Genomic DNA, 21,297 nt, shown 5'->3' with positions numbered 1-21,297 from the left:
CTAGGATTACCTTAGGTCTGATTACCTGGTTGGTTGTATGCATCTTCATAAGCATCCAGCCAATAAAACTGAAACACTTGTTCATCATCTGCCCCTTTTACCAACGGGAGATGATTGGAGTCCACTTGAACTTCCTGAAGTAAGAAACTGTTTTCGTCCTTCTGATCAATGTCCCAACAAGAAACATCTGGGAGAAAACTGTCTCTGTAGAAATCACATTTTTAAAAACTTTATAAAAGCCAACAGAATAATTAGAGTACTGTGTTTCAGAACAATCATAAAATGCACTTACAAGAAAGATGTGGTTCCCGTCTCAGGATCTGCCTCGTGCTTCACCCTTTCTACTGGCTCATTCTCTTGGTCCCAAGTCTTGGCAGTCACAGGCTCCTCCTCATCTGCCTCCTCTGTGTCCATGGGCTCATCAAAGTCGCCATCTTCAAACTCCATAACCCCTGACACCTGCTCATCTTCTGGACACTCTGGCTGAGCCAGCTCTCCTGTAGACATCACCATATATTCCCATCACATGTTCCAAAGCTGACCCAACACTGAAATAACAGCCCTTTCCTACATTATACTTCTATTTCTCTTTAATCTTCATGTTGGATGCTTTGAACTTTTACTACTATAAATTCAACCTTTCATGCTTACATGTGCCACCTTCACCATGTGATCACCCTGTATCACCAAGTTTCCGTGTGTGGCAGTTATTCCTCGACAACTTGCACTTCTGCCTAACATGAGACTTACCAGCAAATTCAGCATGTTTAAGAGGAATGGGAGTTAACAGAGGCTCGTTCCTGAGGACAAGGGAAGCAGGTTTTCCTGAAGGAATTGCCTGTAAATATTTTTAAGTGTTTAGTCAGTTAGAACTGCATACTAAAAATACTTAACTGTCCTACCCTGACCAAAGATAATGACAGTTCCCACTTATAAAAAGATTTTATGTATTATTAATGTAATGGCTTCAATTATTTTACTGTTACCTGGATTTATACAAAAAAATACTTGTTTCCAGGAAGAAAATTATTGCATTTAACACAGCTGTAATACCTATAATAAACATGTACTAGTTACTACAAAATTTACTATGAAAAAAGCAGGCACATGCTATTTTTGAAATACATGAAGCTATATATTGAATGGCAGTTCTAATTTAAAAGAAACAAAAAACAAATTAAAAGCATCTCCTTCACATAGGCAAACAACTTAAAGCAGAACAACAAGTCAGAAGGAGGGAATTTACTGACTTTACCTTAGGGGTGTCCACTGAAAAAGGATTGGGCAAAGCTCCAGTAGATCTTTTTTTCTTTGGTATCAATACAGGCGGTGGAGCTATTTGAGATGTCTAAAAGGGAAGGGGAAAACATATTCACTGTCATGCCTGGTTTACCACATAATAGAAAAAAAGTGCATTTCTTCTCTCATGCCCAATAAGTAAAGCATTTTTCCTCCCCTGCCCCCTGAAACAGGATCCATGCTCATGCACTGCAGTTACTATAGCAACAATACTACAGAAATCACTAGAAAACCAGAATAGATATTTAATCCATTCCTAATTTTTTCTTTCAAGAATTTAACATACTTTCTTCACTTACCCTCCCAGGTATTACATTTAACCCCCAACAAAATAGAACTACATAGTGTCAGTATTAGTCAATTAATCCACGGTCACTTAAAAAGCAGTATACCTCTAAATAAAAGCTTAGTCTTTATGATATATGGCCAAATGTCAAATCCCGTGTAACTGAGCCTGTGTGAGTTCTAGCAAAGGCAGCTCACTCACTCTTCCTTCACTCCCACTCAGAATTCAGAACAAGGCTCGCATGCCCAGTGTGCAAACTGACAGGCTTCAATCCATTTACAGAACATACATAGCAACTGAATACAAGCACGGAATATTCAGAGAACTGACTCGTGGGCGTATGCTTACTACTTCCAATACACACCCACACGGCCCATCTACCTCATCTTAGAGCAGTAACAGCTGGAAACGCCTCACCTAAAATGGTGAGAAGAAACCTCAGGGAGAAGAAACTAATGTAAAGGCTTTTGTTTTCTCTGTGTGGGTTAGGGGTGTGTGTGTGTGTGTGCATGTGTGGTAACATCCCGGTACTTTTCTTTCTAGTACTTTTCCAGTACAATTTGTGAACTGTTTCTTTAGCCTATGCTCCCTGTGGATTTTACTACTCCAGGAAGTTCACTTACCTCAGTGTTCAGATCCTGTAGAATGTCACCTAGCAGATCATCCTTGGACAAGTCAACTGTTTTCTGTATATTATTTAAAAAAAAAAAAGCTCAAATGAGCACATTCTAGATTGAATTTTCATGCAGATCATGCAGCTATCTCTGAAAGGAAGGACTTAACCCTATCAGTCCTTCAGTGTTCACTCTCATCTACTATTCAGACTTTAAAAATCACTTGTGCATATTCAATTTTTAAATTCATACTCTCAGCCTCTATTTTCATCTTTACTCTGTGATTTCCTTACTTGTCACAAAAATTAAACACACTGTCATTTCAGCTTTTCTATTCAATTTTCTTCTGTCTCCTAAGTTCAAACCACTGAGGTATCCATATAAAACCTAAATTCATCTAACTAAGTGCAATTCATAGAATGTTAGTCAAACATGTATTCAACACATATCATTTATACCACAAAAAAATAATTTATTTCACAGGGTGAAAAAGCACTTTATATATGGAAACATGAAACTCACATCTGTGGTTTTCTTCCCAGCACTAGCAATGAACATTGCCTTGATATTGTTTGGTTTTGTCACTGAAGGTTTCTTTAAATCCTTCCTGTCCTTTCTGTGTGCTTTGCCATCACTTCCTGTTGAAAACGAAAGTATTTAGGAACATGTACTGGATGCAAAATTAAAGCCTATTCACAGTCATTCATTGAGTATAAATGAAAATTAAGAAGAAAATAAATTATGAATTCACAATACGAAATTGGGATATTCTGCACAAGGTACACGGCAAAGAATCTTTTAAATGGTATAAACTGAAAAAATCTCAGGGCTAAGTTATAAAAAGCAATGAACTATAATGAATTAAGTATCATGGAGAGTTAGGTGTGACTAGTTGTTAATGGGAATGCAAAGCTTTTGAAAAGTGAGAAGATAGTTGTTTTCTTGCTTCCTACAAAAATAAGACTACAACATTAGTCTGTAACCATTAACAAGTGGACACATGCTCTATGCTGTACCAAAACTTTGTGGCAGAAGCATACTTGCTCATTCCAAGAGAGCTTCTGTCTTCTGTCTTCCCTCGTGGGAATGATTAAATCACCTATGAACTCTCCTAATACTGTCCATTTTAATATCACTTTCTGATTCATTCCGAGATAATGTAAATATAATGCTGCCTATATGTGCACTAAGGACTCAGTATGAGATTACCCACTGGAGCATAGACAACCTACCAGGAGCCATTCCTCCAAGGAAAGTGAGTCTCCCTCCAACCGCACTCATCAACCGCCAATAGCGCCTCACCTGGGGTACAGTAGTTTTCAAAGGTTTTGCTGTGGTGGTAGTTTGGGTTTGATTTTGTTTGCTTGGTTGGTTTTGTTTTTGTTTTTATTGAAAATAGATTCCTCCATCGCATAATAAATCCCAAACATAGTTTCCTCCCTCTACTTTTCCCAACTACTCCTACTTCCTTCCCCCTTTCCCCAGATCCATTCCTGCTCCTTTTCTCTTCAAAAATGACAGCCAAACAAGACAAAACAAGATGCATAAGACAAGGCAAAGGCCCTCCTAGACAGGCTGACCAAGGCCACCCAACAGAAGGAAAAGAGTCCCAAGAGCAGTCAGAGATCCACCAGCTTCTACTGTGAGGAGCGCACAAGAACAGTAAGCTAAGAGCCGTAACACATGTACACAACCTGGGGAGAGCCATGGAGGCTCTGTGCTCCCCAGTTTAGGCTCTGTGAGCCCATGTGAGTCCTGCTTAGGTGATTCAGTGGGCCGTGTTTTCCTGGTACTCCGTCCCCGATGACTTCTACAGTCTTTCCCCCTCTTCTCTGGGGCTGGGACCCAAAGAAGACCTTCATTCTTTGTAACCTACATATTGTAAACACTGTAACTCAAAAATCCACTTGTAGAAAAAAAAAGACTAATAAATTCAACTACATGAGAAGTAACATTTTAAAAAACAGAAAAGGTTTCTTCAATATGTATCATGGATAAAAGGATAAATGAACTTGGGGCCAAAATTCAAGAGAAAGTGATCAATAAAAACGAGTTAAATTTTACTTAAAATCCTCAACTTCATATGTAAAACTGTAAATGAAAATTACAGAGATATTACTTCTAATAGATAAGAGTACCAAAGTCTCAAAAAAGCTTGACAATACAGTGTTAGCAAGACTTTGGAAAGCAGACATTTGTACACTGTTAGTGGCTCAGGGATATAATCCCCTAATAATCAAGAAGCTGGGACTGGAGGACTCAAGGACCTGAGAGAAGAAGATCTGGAGCTCAAAAATAGCCTGCACTACCTAATGAGTGCCTAAGTATTAAAAAAAGAAAACAGAGGTTAAGATATGGATTAAAGGCACTGGTTGTTCTTCCAAAGGACCTGAGTTCAATTTTCAGCATTTACGTGATGGCTCACAGCCTTCTATAACTCTAGTTCCAGGGAATCCTATGGCCTATTTTGGCCTCTGTGGGCACCAGACACATACTTGGTACAAACATACATGAAGACAAAACACAAACATAAAAAATGAAAACAAAGATAGGGGCTGGAGAGATGGCTTAGAGGTTAAAAACACTTGTTATTCTTTCAGAAAACCAATTCATTTCCAAGCACATACATGGTAGCTCAAAACTATTCATAACTCTAGTTCCAGAGAACCTAATGCCTGCTTCTGATTTCCATGGTCATCAGGCATGCACATGGTACACATACATGCAGACAAATACTCATAAACTTGAAATAAATAAATCTTTTTAAAGATAATTTAAAAAACAAAAGTTTTCATGTACACTTACTCTCCAAGCCAGCAACCTCACATCTAAGAATTTTCCCTGAAGAAGGTACAGAGTTATTGGATGTTGTACTATTCATCATAAATTATTGAAAATAAATGTTCTTCTAAAAAGTTCATTATGAGTGAAAACTTATTCTCTGAAGCACCTACATGATTCTTTACAGCTATATTCACATAAACACAAAGGAAAGATTTCTATATACTCTGTGTATCACACTAGACTGATTTTCAGAGTACTTTGCTAAACAAAAAAAAACTATAGACATCATTTATATAAAAAAAATCAAAGCACATAAAATTCTGGATAAATAATCCCCCAAATAAAAATGTTGAAGTAAAAACATTAACAACAATGTTAAGAGTTTCAGTAAGGACAATAAACAAAATATAGAAACAACACAGATACCCAACTAATTGAGATAAACAAAATATGGTATATATTACTACATTAACAGTGTATTATTCATTCATGAAAACAAAGTACTAGCCTATGCTCTAACATGAATGAAATTAACAACCTTATGCTAAGTAAAAGAAGCAGACCCAAATGGTCAATTATATGATCCCTTTATATGAATGTCCTAATAGAATAAGCAAATCCAATGACATAAAGTAAATCAATGGCTGCCAAGCACTGTAGGAATACTGATGAGTGACTGCTTAATGAGTATTGAGCTTACACCTAACATAAAGCTATTCTGAAATTGCAAAGTGGAAACAGTTGCATACATTGCAAATTTACTAAAAGTCATGAACCATAAATACATTTTAAATATATTTCCATGTGGCTGGACTGTGAAAACTGTAGGACACTTGTGAAAACTTGAAGACAAGAAAGTTATATGAGGATCTTTAACTCAGGCTTTAAAACTGAGTATAGACAACTGGTGGTGGTGGTAGTGGTGGTGGAGCGCACCTTTAATCCCAGCACTCTGGAGGCAGACAAGCAGGTCTCTATGAGTTCAAAGACAGCCAGTCTACAAAGACGGTTCTAGGACAGCCAAGACTACACAAAGAAAACGTCTTAAAAAAACAAAACAGAGAGGTCAACAGAGGTGTTAATTAAAAAAAGCTTCATGAGAAGCCTTTAATCTCACCACTAAAGGTTATTAAGATTTATACAGAAATGGGGGAAGAAAAGGAGTATAATTAAATATTGATGCAGAATTCTTCCACAGTTAGGTGCTGGCTTTGTTTTACTGTGATTTCTCACTGGCTTCTTTTCACTGGAAGTAGTTGATATATTTTTCTACCTCTATGGTACGAAAGCCAATACATGATGAGGTACTTTCAAATGGAGTTGACTTTTTACTTCTAGCCAAAATTCTGTAACTTTTTTGTAAGTTGTAAAGTAAATTGTTGGATTCAATTTCCCTTTATAAGCTCTTGTTATCTTACCAGGCTTCTGGCAAAAGACAGTGGTGAGCTGTAGGCATGTTGGGGGCAAAACATGAAGTAAAAATTTCTAAGACTAGCTGTTTTTAGAATGTCAAATCTTCTCTTCATTGATATCTAATCAAGAAGAGAGAAAAATACAATCATGGAAGCACGGTGATGGTGGCTCATTCATTCAAGAAATATTGCATACTTTCTTTGTACTGGCTACCGTGTGTGTGTGTGTGTGTGTGTGTGTGTGTGTGTGTGTGTGTGTGTGTGTGTGTGTGTGTGTGTGTGTGAGTGTGGCTGCTGCAACACTGAAGCAACTGGGACAAAGGTCTTTTCTCTGAGATGCTTTCCCTTCCATTCCAACTTTCTACTACAGAGCTGGCAAAACTAAGATCTAGACAGGTGATAAGATCAGGTCAAGATGATACAATTAACAATACTGCCCTAACTCACCTCAGCACCAATGAGCATATCCATTCCCCAGATCTGAATGCAATTCCCCACTTAAAAGGCATTAAGATTCTAGGGAGAAACAGCTAATCCAGGTTTATGACAGAAGAGTACAAGATAAACCTGAAACACCATTTTGGCCCTAAAAGCTAGGGAATGCTCAAAGACTGGTAGGATCCTGTGAAAAGGATGCTTAAAGGAACTCCCTGAACAAATCTCAACCACAAAAGGAAAAGTGAGAGGCTGGAGAAATGGCCTAGTGAGTAAGACCGCCTGCTATGAAAGCAAGATGACCTGAGTTTAAATCTCCAGCACCCTAGTAATTACCAGGTGTAGCCTTGCATGCCTGTAACCCAAGTTCTGATGAACAGATGAGTGGATTCATGGAGTCTACTGGATGACCAGCATAGCCAAAACCAGCAGACTTCAGACGGTGTCTAAAAGAATTTGGTGTAAAGGGAAAAGGGAAATCCCCAATGTCATTCTCTAGCCATTCACACACTCAACCACACACATGTGCTCAGCAGCCCTCATACATAAAAGGAAACTAATGGAATGCTAATGGCCACTGAACTGCAATAGTGAGGTTCTTAGAAATACACAGCTTAAAAGTGATAATATGAGAAATAGAGAAGCTGGGTACAGTGATATGCTTAATGAACACGAGGCTAAACAAAGCAGAAGGATCGCTTGAGTTCATGAGTTCAAGAGCACCTGAGCAAACGGCAAGACCTTATCTTAAAAGCAATTAAAAGAATAATTGAAAAATAAAACAGGACCAAAGCACTGGGAGAACTTTTGTGAGGAAACAGGATATATACAATATACATGGCTTAAAATAACCCTATATCTTACAAAGGGAAAAATAAAGTTCTGCATGTAATCTGACATTATCATCTTAACCAAGAAATCAAATTTCTTATCAATAATAATGGAATAAATGACATGGGAAGGTCTCCATTCCATAGTTATTCTGAAATAATTCCTTACTATTGCCAAATAACCTGAACCTAATAGGCACAAAGAAACAATTAGGAAAATCCAAGATTTGGGGACATTCAATTAAGCAACCAGTCCATGAAAGACAAAAAAATGGGAAGGGAGGTATAGCTATTCAACACAAAATAAGACCAAAGAGTGAAAGGACATAAAACTAAAGCAGATTCTGTATCTTAAACAAGTTATGGGAGCCAGGGAGATGGCTCAGCAGGTGACAGCACTTGCTGAGCAAGCCTGACACTCTGAGCTTGGTTCCTGGAATCCAGGTTTAAAAAAAAAACCTGTGTTTTGGGGTGGCATGCATCTGTAATTCTATCAGTCCTACAAGCAGATGGGAGGCTAAGATAGGAAAAGCAACTATGCTGAAGCCCAGCCTGCATAGACTTTCACAGCAGATCATCAGAACAAGAAAGACCCCGCCTTAGAGCAAAGTGGAAAGAGAACCAACTCCCGAAACTCCCCCCTACACATACACTGTAGCACACCAGACATGCCAGTGCTCCCCCTCTCCTTTCCTCTCCCCCAACACACGAAATAAAGAAATATCTAAATACTTTTCATTATAAGAGATGTTCCGGAGCTAAGTGGAACTTTTCCCTATAGACAACACATTAGATAATACAATGAAAATGGTACTGTGGTTAATCAGACAAGCATCCTTACTCTCAGGAAGCCACTGTTGAGGTTCAAACCCTAACCACATTGAGTCTCTGTATATGTGGTTAGGAAATGGGAAAGAAACACAATGTTAAACCAAAGTGAGGGTTATATCATGTAAAATTTCAATTAAAGCAAATTGGTTCCCCAGAAGGCTCATTCAGCCTCTTGGGACAGAAACCTACATGATGCCAAAAATTTACTATTGATAACCACACTCTCAAGTTAACAACAACAAATGCATCGTGTTTTAAGGAAGTTGACATTTTAGTATTAGGATGCATTCATTGCTACCTGGACATACACTGAACAAACTAAACTTTGTTTTTCTACTATACAATTATTAAAGCACTAATTAAAAGACATTACTTATTGTTGCATCCCTCAAAATCTGCAATTCTAAAATAAATAAAGAACTGAAATATTTTAATGTAAGTAAAAGATCTAAGTCTTCAGATAATGGAGACATACAACTTTTTATTTTCTGCTAAAATTTGTGCTTCTTACAGGTAATGTTCTAACCAACTTTTTCTCTATTAGAACATATTCTCGAAGACAGATTGTTATCAGAATACCGAGTCATTTCAAATTTTAAACAAGTCTTTCAATCTCAAAATGACATTTTTCAAAATCAAATGGAGGTACCTTTCCCACAGGTGTCAAGTGCATCATCTTCAAGGTCGTCATCAAAAATCTCTCTACCGTCTTCCACATAGCCTATACCGTCTGAAAGAAGAAAAGGTAATATTGGAGTCAGGTTCCTAAAAGGAGCCAACACTTAACACTCAAAGAGCTAAGGCAGGAGGATTACAAATTTGAGTCCAGCTAGAGTGACAAAATGAGGTGGAGGTCAGCCTGGGCTACAGAATGAAAAACTGCCTCAAAGAAACAAAAAGAAAAGGTGAACAATAAAGCAGTATATACTGACTGCCATCCAAACTGACAGGATCCAGAAGTACCTAGAAGATAAACCTCTCGGCATGCCTATGGCCAGTCCTGCTAATCCAAAGCTGCAGGATCTCCACCACATAGGACAATAGGTTAACCAGGAGGTTAACTGATGAGGACCCAATATTGGTAGTGTCACAGAACCCAGAGATCTTGAACCAGATCCACACTTTACAATGAACCATTGCAAGTGAAGATGTGTGGACAGAGGCATATACTGTGGGGCACACTGTGACACACTACAGTTCCCTCCATGAGATGTTTTCTGTGCTTTGTTTTTGTTGTTGTTATTGCTGCCGATGGTGTGTTTTTAGGGGGGAAATTGCAAGGGCAAAGGGTGGATATGAGGGGACAGAGAGATGAACGAGACTCATGATGTGAAACTTGAAAAGAATCAAAAAATTAAAAAAAAAAACAACTTCGCCACAGAAGGCTGCTTTATAGTTGTTTGCTTTAACAACAACAACAACAACAAAGCCCTGAAAGGCACTCTAATTTCCAAGGGAAATCTAGCCACACAGTTGGCCCCAATTATATAAGTAATCGTCATCAACATAGTCTTCATCACCTTCCTCACCAGTAAACTTTATACAAGAGTAATTTCTGTGGCTCAAATTACATCTCACATTTACAACATGCTCTAATCTTTGTCAAGGGCCATGCAGGAGGAAACAAACAGCTCTAAAATGCTCATGGATATGGTTCATGGGTTAAAAGTGCCACATGGGTGAGCCTTGGTGTGGCACGGCCCCAGGACTGTGTCCTGAGAGCATTGTGGAGTTCTTTGCTGCCCTCACATCCCTCTTAATCTAAGAATTGTATGAAAATTTTCAGGGGGCTTCCAGTCCCTCACTGGGCAGTATCTCTGTCACTCACAATACTAATGTTTGGTCTCTTCCAGGCATTGCTGCTGGAGCAAATTAATGATTCAATCACCACCCTAGGAAAGAAGTTAGAGATATAGATTGTCAGCAGTGTCCACCAACCTTAGAAAGCATTTGGAAAAATAAAACTATTAATAAAGCTAGGTTGAGACATTTTATTATTGGCTCTGATATAGAAATCTTAGGGAACAATATGAAGTTGAGAAAGGCACACTCTTATCAGTTGCTTAGGGACCCTTTGGTCAGGGAACAAGAACAATGGCAACACTGGCTGATGTGACTCTCACTGAGGCTGGACTGGGGATGGTTGATTTCTTACACCCATTTTTACCCTCAGCTTCCTGAAGAATTTATTAAGTTTTGCTGATGAGTAGATATACACTCTAAGGATTTAAGGTAGGCATGACTGATTTTTATCTAAAAGTTTAGATTTGTTATTCTTTTAAGATTCTTACAAAATTATTTTAAAGATAAATAATAAAGTAATTACTGCTTTCTTTGTAACCACAAACTGTTGCCTGCCAGGAAGAGAAACTGACTGAGAAAAATACCTTGCTTGCTCACACACTGTTAATCTATAACAAGTTGTTTGGTTATGAATGTACATGGGTTTTAGTGAATAATTTGTTTTCTTTACCTGTACTATGTAATATTATCTCTTGTAAAGGTACCTGTACTATGTAATGTTATTTCTTGTAAAGGTGTTAGAACACACTATTTTTTCACATTCTCTAGAAGAAAACTAAAAATAATCACACTGTAATTTTATACTGCTTGAAAGTTTTGGCTGGGATATATAAGCTACAGAAGAAAGAATAAAGTATGGTGGCTGGAACACTGTTTCTCCCACCCATCAATTAGTGTGTGTGTGTGTGTGTGTGTGTGTGTGTGTGTGTGTGTGTGTGTGTGTGTGTGTGTTTATTTCTTTCTTCCTTTCTCCCTGGCCCCAAGTAGTTAACTTCTCTAATCACTACCTGCCTTTGGCATCCATCAGTCCCTGTAGGTATCTGGATCCACCCTTGTCAGCTGCTCTCAACATTGATCCCTCAATGGCTGCCTGCCTCAGTTTACGTTCTGGTGTCAAAGCAGCTCTTCAGAGCAACTCTGGAAGATAGTCTCTATCTCCATATCAGAGGCAGAAAACTTGTGGCTTAGTGATATTAACTAACTTACCCAAGGCTAGTTGCAAAGTGGAAAAGATAGAACCTAAAATGTATCCCTTAATTCCACTGGCTATGGGACAGTTCCTCACTATTCCTCTTTTTGAGGGGCACTATTGATTAAACTTAGTACCCAAGCATTCCCTTTCAATTCCTACATGGTCATGTCCTAAGGGATTTATTCTTGGGTATGTACCTGTATTTTCTTAAGCAGTGGTCCTCAACCTTCCTAATGCTACAACACTTTAATACAATTCCTCATGTTGTGGTGACCCCTGAACCACAAAATTACTTTCACTACTACTTCATAACTATAATTTTGCTACTGTTATGAACTGTAATATAAATATCTGATATGCAGCATATCTGATGAAACCCCAAAGGGGTCGTACCCCACAGGTTGAGGACTGCTGTTCTAAAGGATTCTCAAATCAACTTCCTATTTTTATGTTTCATCTTCAAAAACTAAGGAAATCTGAACATAAATATTACCCTAGCAATGCTATGACAGTGTATACTGACTGCCAACCAAACTGACAGCATCCAGAAGCATCTATGTAGATAAGCCTCTGGGCTTGCCTATGAGAGGTTATCTCTTAAGGTTAACTAAAGCAGGCAGACCAATCTGAAGTGTGGGCAGCACCATTCCATGGACAGGGACCTTGGACTGAATGAGTAGAAGGAAGCAAACTGAGCACAAAGCATTCCTTTCTATTTCCTGACTGCAGATACAATGTCACTTCTGCCACCATGCCTACCTAAGAATAATGGACTATATATAACCTCCAACTGTGATCTAAATAAACCTTTCTTTCTCTAAGTTGTTTTCATCAAGTATTTTATCACAGCAAAGAGAAAGGAAGCTAATGAAAATGCCTCACATCTTCTCAGGTATAGCAACTGCCCTACATGACAATCAAGAAGTAACACAGTGCCTAGCAGGCAATTTCCTCCCACATACCATCATCCACGATCCAGTCATCATCCTGACGTGCCTGAACCAGTTTTGAATACTGCTCTTCATCAACTTCTTCATAAACACTTGTGAGGTCCTCAACCTGCCATTGCAAAGTTTACGGAAAAGCTTCAAATGGAGTGAAAGTGTTAAACAATTCTGATGAAAAAACCGATCAAATTGAAACTGGAATGGCAGCCTGATGGAGTAGCTGCAACCAAATCAGGAGTTCTGACATTCAACACCACTGCAGCGTTTTCCTTAAATAGACATCAATTAACTGAGAATTCCTTTTAGGTGGGTGTTAACATAAGATATTAAATGACTCCATTAGCATAATACACTTGTCACACCATCAATTACTCATCTATTCCATAAAAAACAAACTGAATTATAGCCAATTCTTCATTAGCTGCTTCGGGGATTGTTCACATAATTTCTAGACTGGTTTTTCCTATAGTTAACAAGTACGTAAGGCATACCACACCCATTCACCACTGAGGAATGCCCTGCCAAGACACTAATTTTAGTAATGGTTCAATTAACTAAATAAAATTCAAAAGAAATACTTTACTCATCCCCTCCAAAAATGAGCAAAACAAAACTCATTCTATATTCTGTAGGCAAAAAAGAAACAGTTTTAAAGTCATCTATTTGTCTTACCACTAATCCTCACAGAACTTCAGGTCTTAAAAGTGCATGGGGACCTAAGTAGCAAGTTCAGTGAAAGCAGTGACTTCTCAAATCCCACCAGCTGCCTGACCGCCAGAGCCTGAGCAACTTGACCCACAAATATGAAAGTATCAGACCACCTCCATGCAGTAAAAGTAATCAATGGAACATATGCATACTACTGTTATAGCTACCCATGGTGACAGGCCACTGACCTGCCAGATATGGCAGTTTACAGATACCTTATTTAAAATTGCCCCCTCCTTTGGAGTCTGCCTTTTTAAAGGAGAAACAACCAACTATACCAGAAAAGCTAAGATCTTAGGAAAAACACACGTCAACACAAAGACTCCAGAGCCTAGCAGTAAACAGCTAACTGGATTTCCACTACACAGAATAACTGTAAGAGAGATGGATCAGTGCTTAAGATCAGAGGTCAGTTCCCAGCACCCACATCAGATGGTGGAGAACCACCTATAATTCTAGCTCCAAGGAATCCAACACCCTCTTGTGGCCTCCAGGAGTATCTGCATGCATATGTGTAAAAAAAAACCACATAGGCACACACACATACACATAATATTTTTTAAAAGACGAAGAAAGTCCTTACTCTATCTGCTGCATATGTGTTCCTGAGGCTAAAACCCTGGGCTTTGACTTGTTAGGCAAGCAATCTACCAATGAGCCATACCCCCAGTACAGCAGACTATGTTTAAAAATAAAGCATGCTGCCACTACTCAGAATGAACTTTTAGAAATATGATTAATAATACCACGCATAAAGGGTCCCAGCTACGTAACATAAACATCTGAAATACCCCAGAGAACTCCTTTATAGAAACGCCTACATAAAAAATGCACTACTCTGCATGGTGGCACATGCTTTTAATCCCAGCACTAGGGAGGCAGAGGCAGGTGGATCTCAGTGAAGTCTAGGCCAGCCTAGCATACACAGTGAATTCCAGGACAGCAGGACTACACAGAGAAATCCTGTCTTGAAAAAAAAATTTAGAACTGCTTTACTCTTACTTGAGTGTAATTTTTCTGGCAAATCTTTATGTTCCTGGATCCTCACTTAACTTGAAAATCCTTCCTATTTGCCTAATTCCCATAATATAGTACAAGCCAGAGTTGAACATGAATATTCGCAGGCAAGAGCACCTAGGTTCAAATAAGGACTCTGCCACTAGGCTCTCATTAACCTTCCGGTGCCTAGGCACTTCACCTGCAAAGTGCTGTTAGTCATACTATTTATCTCATATGATCACTGAGAAGATTAAATGAAAAGCATATTGGTAAAAGTACTTAGAATAGTGTGAACCCAGAAAGTATATTAGCTGGTATTATCTTCTAGGATTTGTTTATCTCTTTCTAGCGTTGACAGTTAAGATACAGAGTGTGGAAGGTTAGACAGTGCTGTACATTCTGACTTTGACCTACAGGCTGTTAAATAAAACAGCCAAGAATATCCCATTCAATCTTACCAACAGGAAGAAAGAAGGCCCAAATTTCCATTAGCACTCTCCTAGCAAATGAACTTAAGAACAATTCTAAGAAGGTGTTTAGCTAGACTACTTAATATCATGGAAGTAAAAACACTACTCATTTCCCTTAAGCAAAGGGACATGCAGTATACTAAATAAGGAAAAATATACCAACTACTTTCAGTTACAGCGGTATGCAAAGATCCTTACAACAACTGTATTATTGTAGTATTCTCCACAATCTGCAAACCTACCCCATGCCCACATTTGTTTGCTATCATGTTGTAAGAGGCATGTGAGCCAGGCCCATGAGAGGGGCCTGTAATTCTACCTTCTTGGGAAATTGAGGCATTGTGATTGCAAGTTCAAGACGACCACAAGTCATTTGATGAGCTCCAATCCCAAAACGCAAAGTGAAAAAAGATCTAGGAACAAGCTCAGTGGTAGAATGCTTGCCTAGCAGGAAGGCGTCCTAGATTCTATCTTTGATCTCCCTACTCCAAAAAAATCTTAATATATATTAATATTTCTAATGGGGTGATGAAAGGGACACAGAACTGACTGCAGAATGTGAATTAAATGAAACACGGGATTAAAGCATTACTTACTTCATACTTGTACTTCTCACCAGCTTTAGCCTTTTTCAGTCGCTCTAAAGCTTCTTGGCGTCCTTTCTTTGATTTTTTTTCTCGACGTGCTCGAGAAGCTACAAAACTCCCTGAACCTGACACATCTGAAAAAAGGCAAGTTTATCAGATATTATAAAATTACCAGCCATCTTCCATCAAAACCCAAAAGATTGTTTCTAGACAATAATAACCAAATGAGTATTTTCAGAATGCAAAGCAATTTGCAAAGCATGGCCAAATATGAAGATCCTGTGACTCTGCAGAAGTTTTCTCTAATATCCAGTTAAAACAGCTGATGTCAGTTATCTGGTTCAGTTGTCTGAAGTTGTGATAAAACACTGACCACAAGGCCAGGCCCAGTGGTGCACTCCTTTATTCCCTGTGTAGGGAGCCAAAGGCAAGCCGATCACTGTGAGTTCCAGGCCAGCTTTGGTTTACATAGTGATTTCCAGACAGCCAGAGCTACACAATAAGACCCCGTCTCAAAAAAATAAATAAATAAAAATAAAAACAAGATAATAACAATTAATAAAAATACTACTGGCCACAAACAACTTGGGAAAGAAATGGTTTATTTCATATTAAGTCAAAGAAGAAATCTTGAGTCAAGAACATAAAAAAGAAACATGATGGAATGAATGTGCTTACTTATTTCCTCCGAAAAATCAGCTACTTTTCTTATATCTCCCAGGATCTACCGATGGTGGCACCTCCCCACAGGTGACTGTGCCTCAAGAAAATACCTCCACAGACTTGCCTACAGGCCAACCTGACAGGGAGGCATTTTCTCAACTTGAGGTTCCTTCTTCCCAGATGATCCTACTTTGTGCTAAAACTAAGCAGCACACCAGTTCTAGTCTTCCTCTAAAAGGAGCAAAATCTCAAAATCATTTAGAAAAACATGAAAGTTGGGAATCAGACTTAACATTTCCATCAGAAAAAAAACAGGCCACAAGCAATCCAGTGAGTCATAAAAGGATAATTTATTTGGTATTCTAATAATCAAAACAAACGGATTTAAATAGCATGTATTCTTTGCAAAGTGTAAGATACGATGAGACACATCAAAAGGATATAGTCTAATCTCACAGAAATACACAATCTAACATGGGAGATGAGTGCCAAGGAGAGCTAAAACAATGGTAAGTAGCTTATGTCCTAACATGATATACAGGAAACACCTGGAATGTTAGAAAACAGACTGGCTAAAGGAATTTCAAAAGAGAGTTCAGAGGACCATTGACAGTATAGGACTGTAGGAAAAATTCACAGTGGTTGAAATGACCTTTGTCAAAATTACTGAAATACCAGAAAACCTTGGTGTTCACTGTTTTTGACCTATCTATGCTTTTGATCATCAGAAACTGGCCAACACACACACACACACACACACACACACACACACACACACACTTCATCCACTAAATTAAGACTTCCTGGCAGTCATAAGTTTAGTCTCAGCATGACTGCCAGGTATGTCTGTGAAATTGAGTGTTTTATCTTATTTGATTTTAATTTACTAAAAAGAGTAATAAAAAGGAGAAATTGATAAGAAAAACATCCTAAAAGACACCACTGAACCATTTGTGACATTAAGCTGTTTGACTAAGTATCTGAATGAATCTGAAAATAAGATCTAAAGAATGTGTACCCAATGTTGGCAATAAACTGCTGAAAACCGTATCTTAAAAGTAAAATGTAATTAGAGATCTTATTTTCTCTCTCTGTAACATCTCAGTCCATTGTTCAATACTCACATTTGACTTTAAAATACATTTTCAGAAAGGCATTAAGAGAACATTAAAAAATGCAGATATTTGATGACAGTCACAAAATCTTGAGTGTCATTCAAATGACCTAAAAGATCTTCAGTAGGCCTACACAAAAATGGGCATAGCCCTTAAAAATAAATTCAGTGTATTCAAGACCTTGACACCCCACAAATTCTCTAGATCTTAAAATAATTTACTCCACAAACAACTGTAACACTAAAGTTTGAGACACAAATACAAATAAGACAGCTTTTCTGTCCCCAAGTTTATCACAGTCAAGTAACACAAGAGGACCTAAGGCTAGGATAAGAATATAAAAATGCTGCCATACAAGAAGTAAAAAAGCAATGGAAATGGAGAAAACCATTATTTTTTGGTCCAGGAAACTGAAAAAGGTTTCACAGGAGATGTCTCTAATAGGTCTAGTAAGTGGAGCAGAATTTCAACATCACAAAACAGGATAAAAGGTGACAGAAAGAGATGAAGAGGCCTAAGCCACATTACAAAGAAATGAAAATGCAAAGTGTATCTGGAAACTTAGACAAAGCCAGTGTGGAAACTCATTTCCTAGTAAGAAAACACAGCAAAAGACTGAACCCCCAGTGAACGTGATTGGTGGGGGGAGGGCGCTAAGGGGGGGATGATGGGGAGGGGAACACCCATATAGAAGGGGAGGGGCAGGGGTTAGGGGGATGTTGGCCTGGAAACCAGGAAAGGGAATAACACTCAAAATGTAAATAAGCAATACTCAAGTTAATAAAAAAGAAAAAAAGAAAACACAGCAAGTAAGACAATCTTGAGTCTAGATTCTAGACATTATGGAACAGATGCCCAATTCTGCCATTTTTAGTAGGTGACATGAGACCACCAGTCAGCCAGTCACAGCTATCTTGTTTTATTTCATTTCACTTTTTTCTGAGACAGGTAATGAGGCTGTCCTTAAACTACAATCGTCTAGCCCCAGCCTTCAAAGTGGCAGGATCGTAGGTATGTGCCTCAATGGCAGATTAACCTTGTTAAGCTGCCCAGTATATGAAACTGAGAATTTTCTCAGTAATGTTTTGAAGGGTCACAGAGCCCATTTGACCTGCTATAGTGGGTGTTCCTGCAACTGAGTCTTCCCTCCCAGATGCTTTGAAGCTAGGCTATGAGCATGCAAAATAGTCTCTACAGGGGCTCAGATTTTAAATTGGAGACAAATGTTCTAATCTCCAGGTATTAAGGAAGTTTGCAAAAGAAAAAAACATAGCAACTATTCCAAACTGAAAATATGAGTCCAATATATCTTAAGGTATAAGCTGTAATATCGGAGTATTTTGCCATAGTTGGCAATGACCTCCCCTCTGGCTCAGTTTTATGGCACAACAGAAATCACTATTTCTGGCTAAACGGCCCCCAGAGTGGCTTTGCAATCCTACAGGATCTCTGCAAAAGCACCCTAATAAATTTCTTTTGTTTAAAGCAACTAGAATTGGTTCCAGTAGTTGTAGTGGTTCCTGAATGAGCCTCTGTATGCCTTTTTTGGTCATTATTACCCAATCTCTTTTCATACACTATTTGTAAGAGCTACTTATAGACCTTTTAAGACCCTTTTGCACTCATGAAAAGGAGAAACATCTCCTCCATAAAGAATTAAATAAGAATGGCTATCTTATTGTGTATTTGGCAATACAGGAGAAATTCGGTGTGCACATGTGATTGTATATGTATGGGGGGTGCGTGTGTGTGTGTGTGTGTGTGTGTTTGTCTGTCTGTCTGTGTATGTGTGTGTCTGTCTGTCTGTGTGTGTGTGTGTGTGTGTGTGTGTGTGTGTGTGTGTAGTTGTAGGATAAACAAACATATATATACATCACACCTAGCCAACACTTTGGTCTAGCTTCAGAAAGAAAAACTAAAGCAATTCCTCAGGGAAGATTCAATGTGGCACTACATATGACTGTTTACTTTCTCCACTTCATGAAGACAGAAGCCACATCCATTCTACTCATGCTAATGCCAGAGCCTGGCAGAATGCCTATGCCTAGTACCTGAATAATAAATATTTGCTGAACAAACCAATATACCAGATTTTTTATCATTAAAGCCTCCAATGACTTTCTATACACAATAGCAGCTAATTACACACCTTGCTACATATTGCTGCCACTGTCCAGGTGTCCCACCTTCCAACATAAAAAAGCCTGGAATTTTTTTTTTAAGCAATGTCTCTAATGCTGTGTGAGTTAGCACAAAGGGCGTGGGGTGGGGGACAATGAGGGGAAAACACAAAGGTTCAAATATTGCTTTCAAATCACCTCATGGAGTACCTCCATCCTCTCCCAAAGCAGGCAGAGACAGTAACCTGCAGCAGTCTTCCTTCCACATAACAATCTTTTGGTCTTCTCTAAAGGAAAAATTCCAGTCACAAGTCCCCAGAAAATACTTAATCAACACTGTGACTTAAGAGGGTCTCAAGATTGCACAGTATCCTCCAACGAGTGATTTCTTGATGTTCACAGATGGAGTACAATGCTTTTTAGGTGAAAAAGGACTTAGAAGCAAATTGATAGGGGCTGCAGACTGTTCATGTACTCACATCCCACATCCCATCTGTAATCGACTCTCCAAAATAATTCGTGAGAGAGAGAGAGAGACACACTAAGTAAAATTGAAACATGTGATTTAGCTGAATGCAAAAGAAACTGATTAGGAAGCAAGATCTCATTAATGGCAATGCACACTGAATGACAGGACATGTGACAGTAGGGTAAGAAAGTATCTGATTTTAAGTTAGAACTGAAGTTAAGTCATACTTTAGTTGAACACCGTTTAAAATCAGAAATCAGACAAGGCCATCTGCATTTTTGAATTCTACTAAAAGATTACTACTCACAAAATGCCTGATATATAGGGCATCCGAAATGCTATTCAACTGATTTTTTTTTTTTTTTACAAACTTGACCCAAAATGACTAGACCTGAACACTATTTTTATGCAGCACTTGAAGAACTTCCCGTGAACCTGAAAAATTCTTAACATATAAAGACAAAATGCATCTGCACCTGGTGACAGCACTTCCATCAATGACAATGCTAACAATTTCCCTGGGACTTCCTAGAAACGGAGGCACAGGCATGCTCCACGCTACCGCTCAAACTGACACCTGAGAAGGGAGCAGAGAAACAGTTCCAGCCAGGATAGCGCAAACCCTGCCAAGACAGGTTGCCACGAAGTTGTAACCCGCACGTGTGTGCGACTCATCAAAGAAAATGAAAATAGCCAACGACTGTGAAACCTGTCACAAGAGAAGGTTTGAAACCTCCCAAACAAAAATGCCTTCAGCAAGTGATCCCATAAGGAAGCCCCTTCCCACACCCCAAGGGTCTCCGCCCAGAAAGATTAAGGTTAGGGGCCAAACAGACCTAGGGGGCGGTCCAGGAGTGTGCCACCTTCTTAATAAAAAACAGAGACCCTCCGCTCCCCTCAATCATGCCGCAACCCCCACATTCCCAACCAGGTGCTCTGAGCACAGGCTCCTCCCTCACCGCTTGTTTCCAGTTTGCAATCGTCTCCGTGTACAGGCGCCATGGTCCGATAGTCTACCGATTCCGCGCCAACCAGCCCGAAACTGGCGCGGAGGCCGAGATAGGCGCCAGTACGAAAGCCAATCAGCGGCCTGGAAGGCTGCGGACTTCCGCCCGGAAGGCCACTGACGTGCAGCGTTGCGCCGTGCCCCGCCCCCGGCCTTCCCGCGGGACTGCATTTGGCGCCCTGTGATGACCCCCGAGGGAAAAGCGGGAACCTCTGCAAGGACCCGGGGAAAAACTGGAGAAGGAAGCGGTCGGGCGCTGAAAAGAAACCTCCTGAAGACACTGCGCAGGCGCATGCAAGCTATTTTTAAAAAATCCGTAGGATGCATGGCAAAGAGGTTCTCTGGTCACCAGAAATGCTTTTCTGGGAAAAGAAGTGCGGGCGGGTATAAAAGGGAGATACAATGTCTCTTAATCTCTGCCTTCAATCTCTGCCCCCTGCCCCCGCTCCCAAAAGGGAGACTTCTTTGCCAAATACATTCTTGACTGGTACTTTGTCTCTCTAAGTGTGATCATCCACAAAAACGTATCTCACTACCTGAAAGTATGTTCACCATCTTAATTAAGCTAATAGCTGAAGTGACAGCCTCCAAATGCAACAATATAACTTCCTGACTCCCTGCAAATATGATGCACTTGAAAAAGTAACAAAATGACTGACTTGTGTGGTTTGGATTTGTTTTATTTGCTTATTTCTTTTAAGACAGTCGTTGACAGAAAAGCACAACT

The 21,297-nt window shown here is 39.2% G+C and overlaps 1 protein-coding gene across 1 annotated transcript in view; it reads right to left on the bottom strand.

The window, feature by feature from the left end:
• The window catches only part of LOC116887897 (DNA polymerase alpha catalytic subunit), a 65,916-nt gene extending 45,274 nt beyond the window's left edge, over window positions 1-20,642 (bottom strand). The window contains exons 1-10 of the mRNA XM_032889375.1: window positions 20,524-20,642; window positions 15,207-15,331; window positions 12,449-12,545; window positions 9,141-9,221; window positions 2,722-2,837; window positions 2,209-2,271; window positions 1,256-1,348; window positions 751-838; window positions 293-497; window positions 26-204 (exon numbers count right to left, since the gene is read on the bottom strand). Coding sequence (XP_032745266.1) covers window positions 26-204; window positions 293-497; window positions 751-838; window positions 1,256-1,348; window positions 2,209-2,271; window positions 2,722-2,837; window positions 9,141-9,221; window positions 12,449-12,545; window positions 15,207-15,331; window positions 20,524-20,566 — 1,090 coding nt within the window. The 5' untranslated portion in view covers window positions 20,567-20,642. The remainder of the gene's footprint in view (window positions 1-25; window positions 205-292; window positions 498-750; window positions 839-1,255; window positions 1,349-2,208; window positions 2,272-2,721; window positions 2,838-9,140; window positions 9,222-12,448; window positions 12,546-15,206; window positions 15,332-20,523) is intronic.
• Between the last annotated feature and the right edge of the window lie 655 nt (window positions 20,643-21,297).

This window comes from Rattus rattus, chromosome X (genome assembly GCF_011064425.1).
Source record: "Rattus rattus isolate New Zealand chromosome X, Rrattus_CSIRO_v1, whole genome shotgun sequence".
Classification (NCBI taxonomy): Eukaryota; Metazoa; Chordata; class Mammalia; order Rodentia; family Muridae; genus Rattus; species Rattus rattus.
This window is presented reverse-complemented; position numbering and strand designations above follow the sequence as displayed.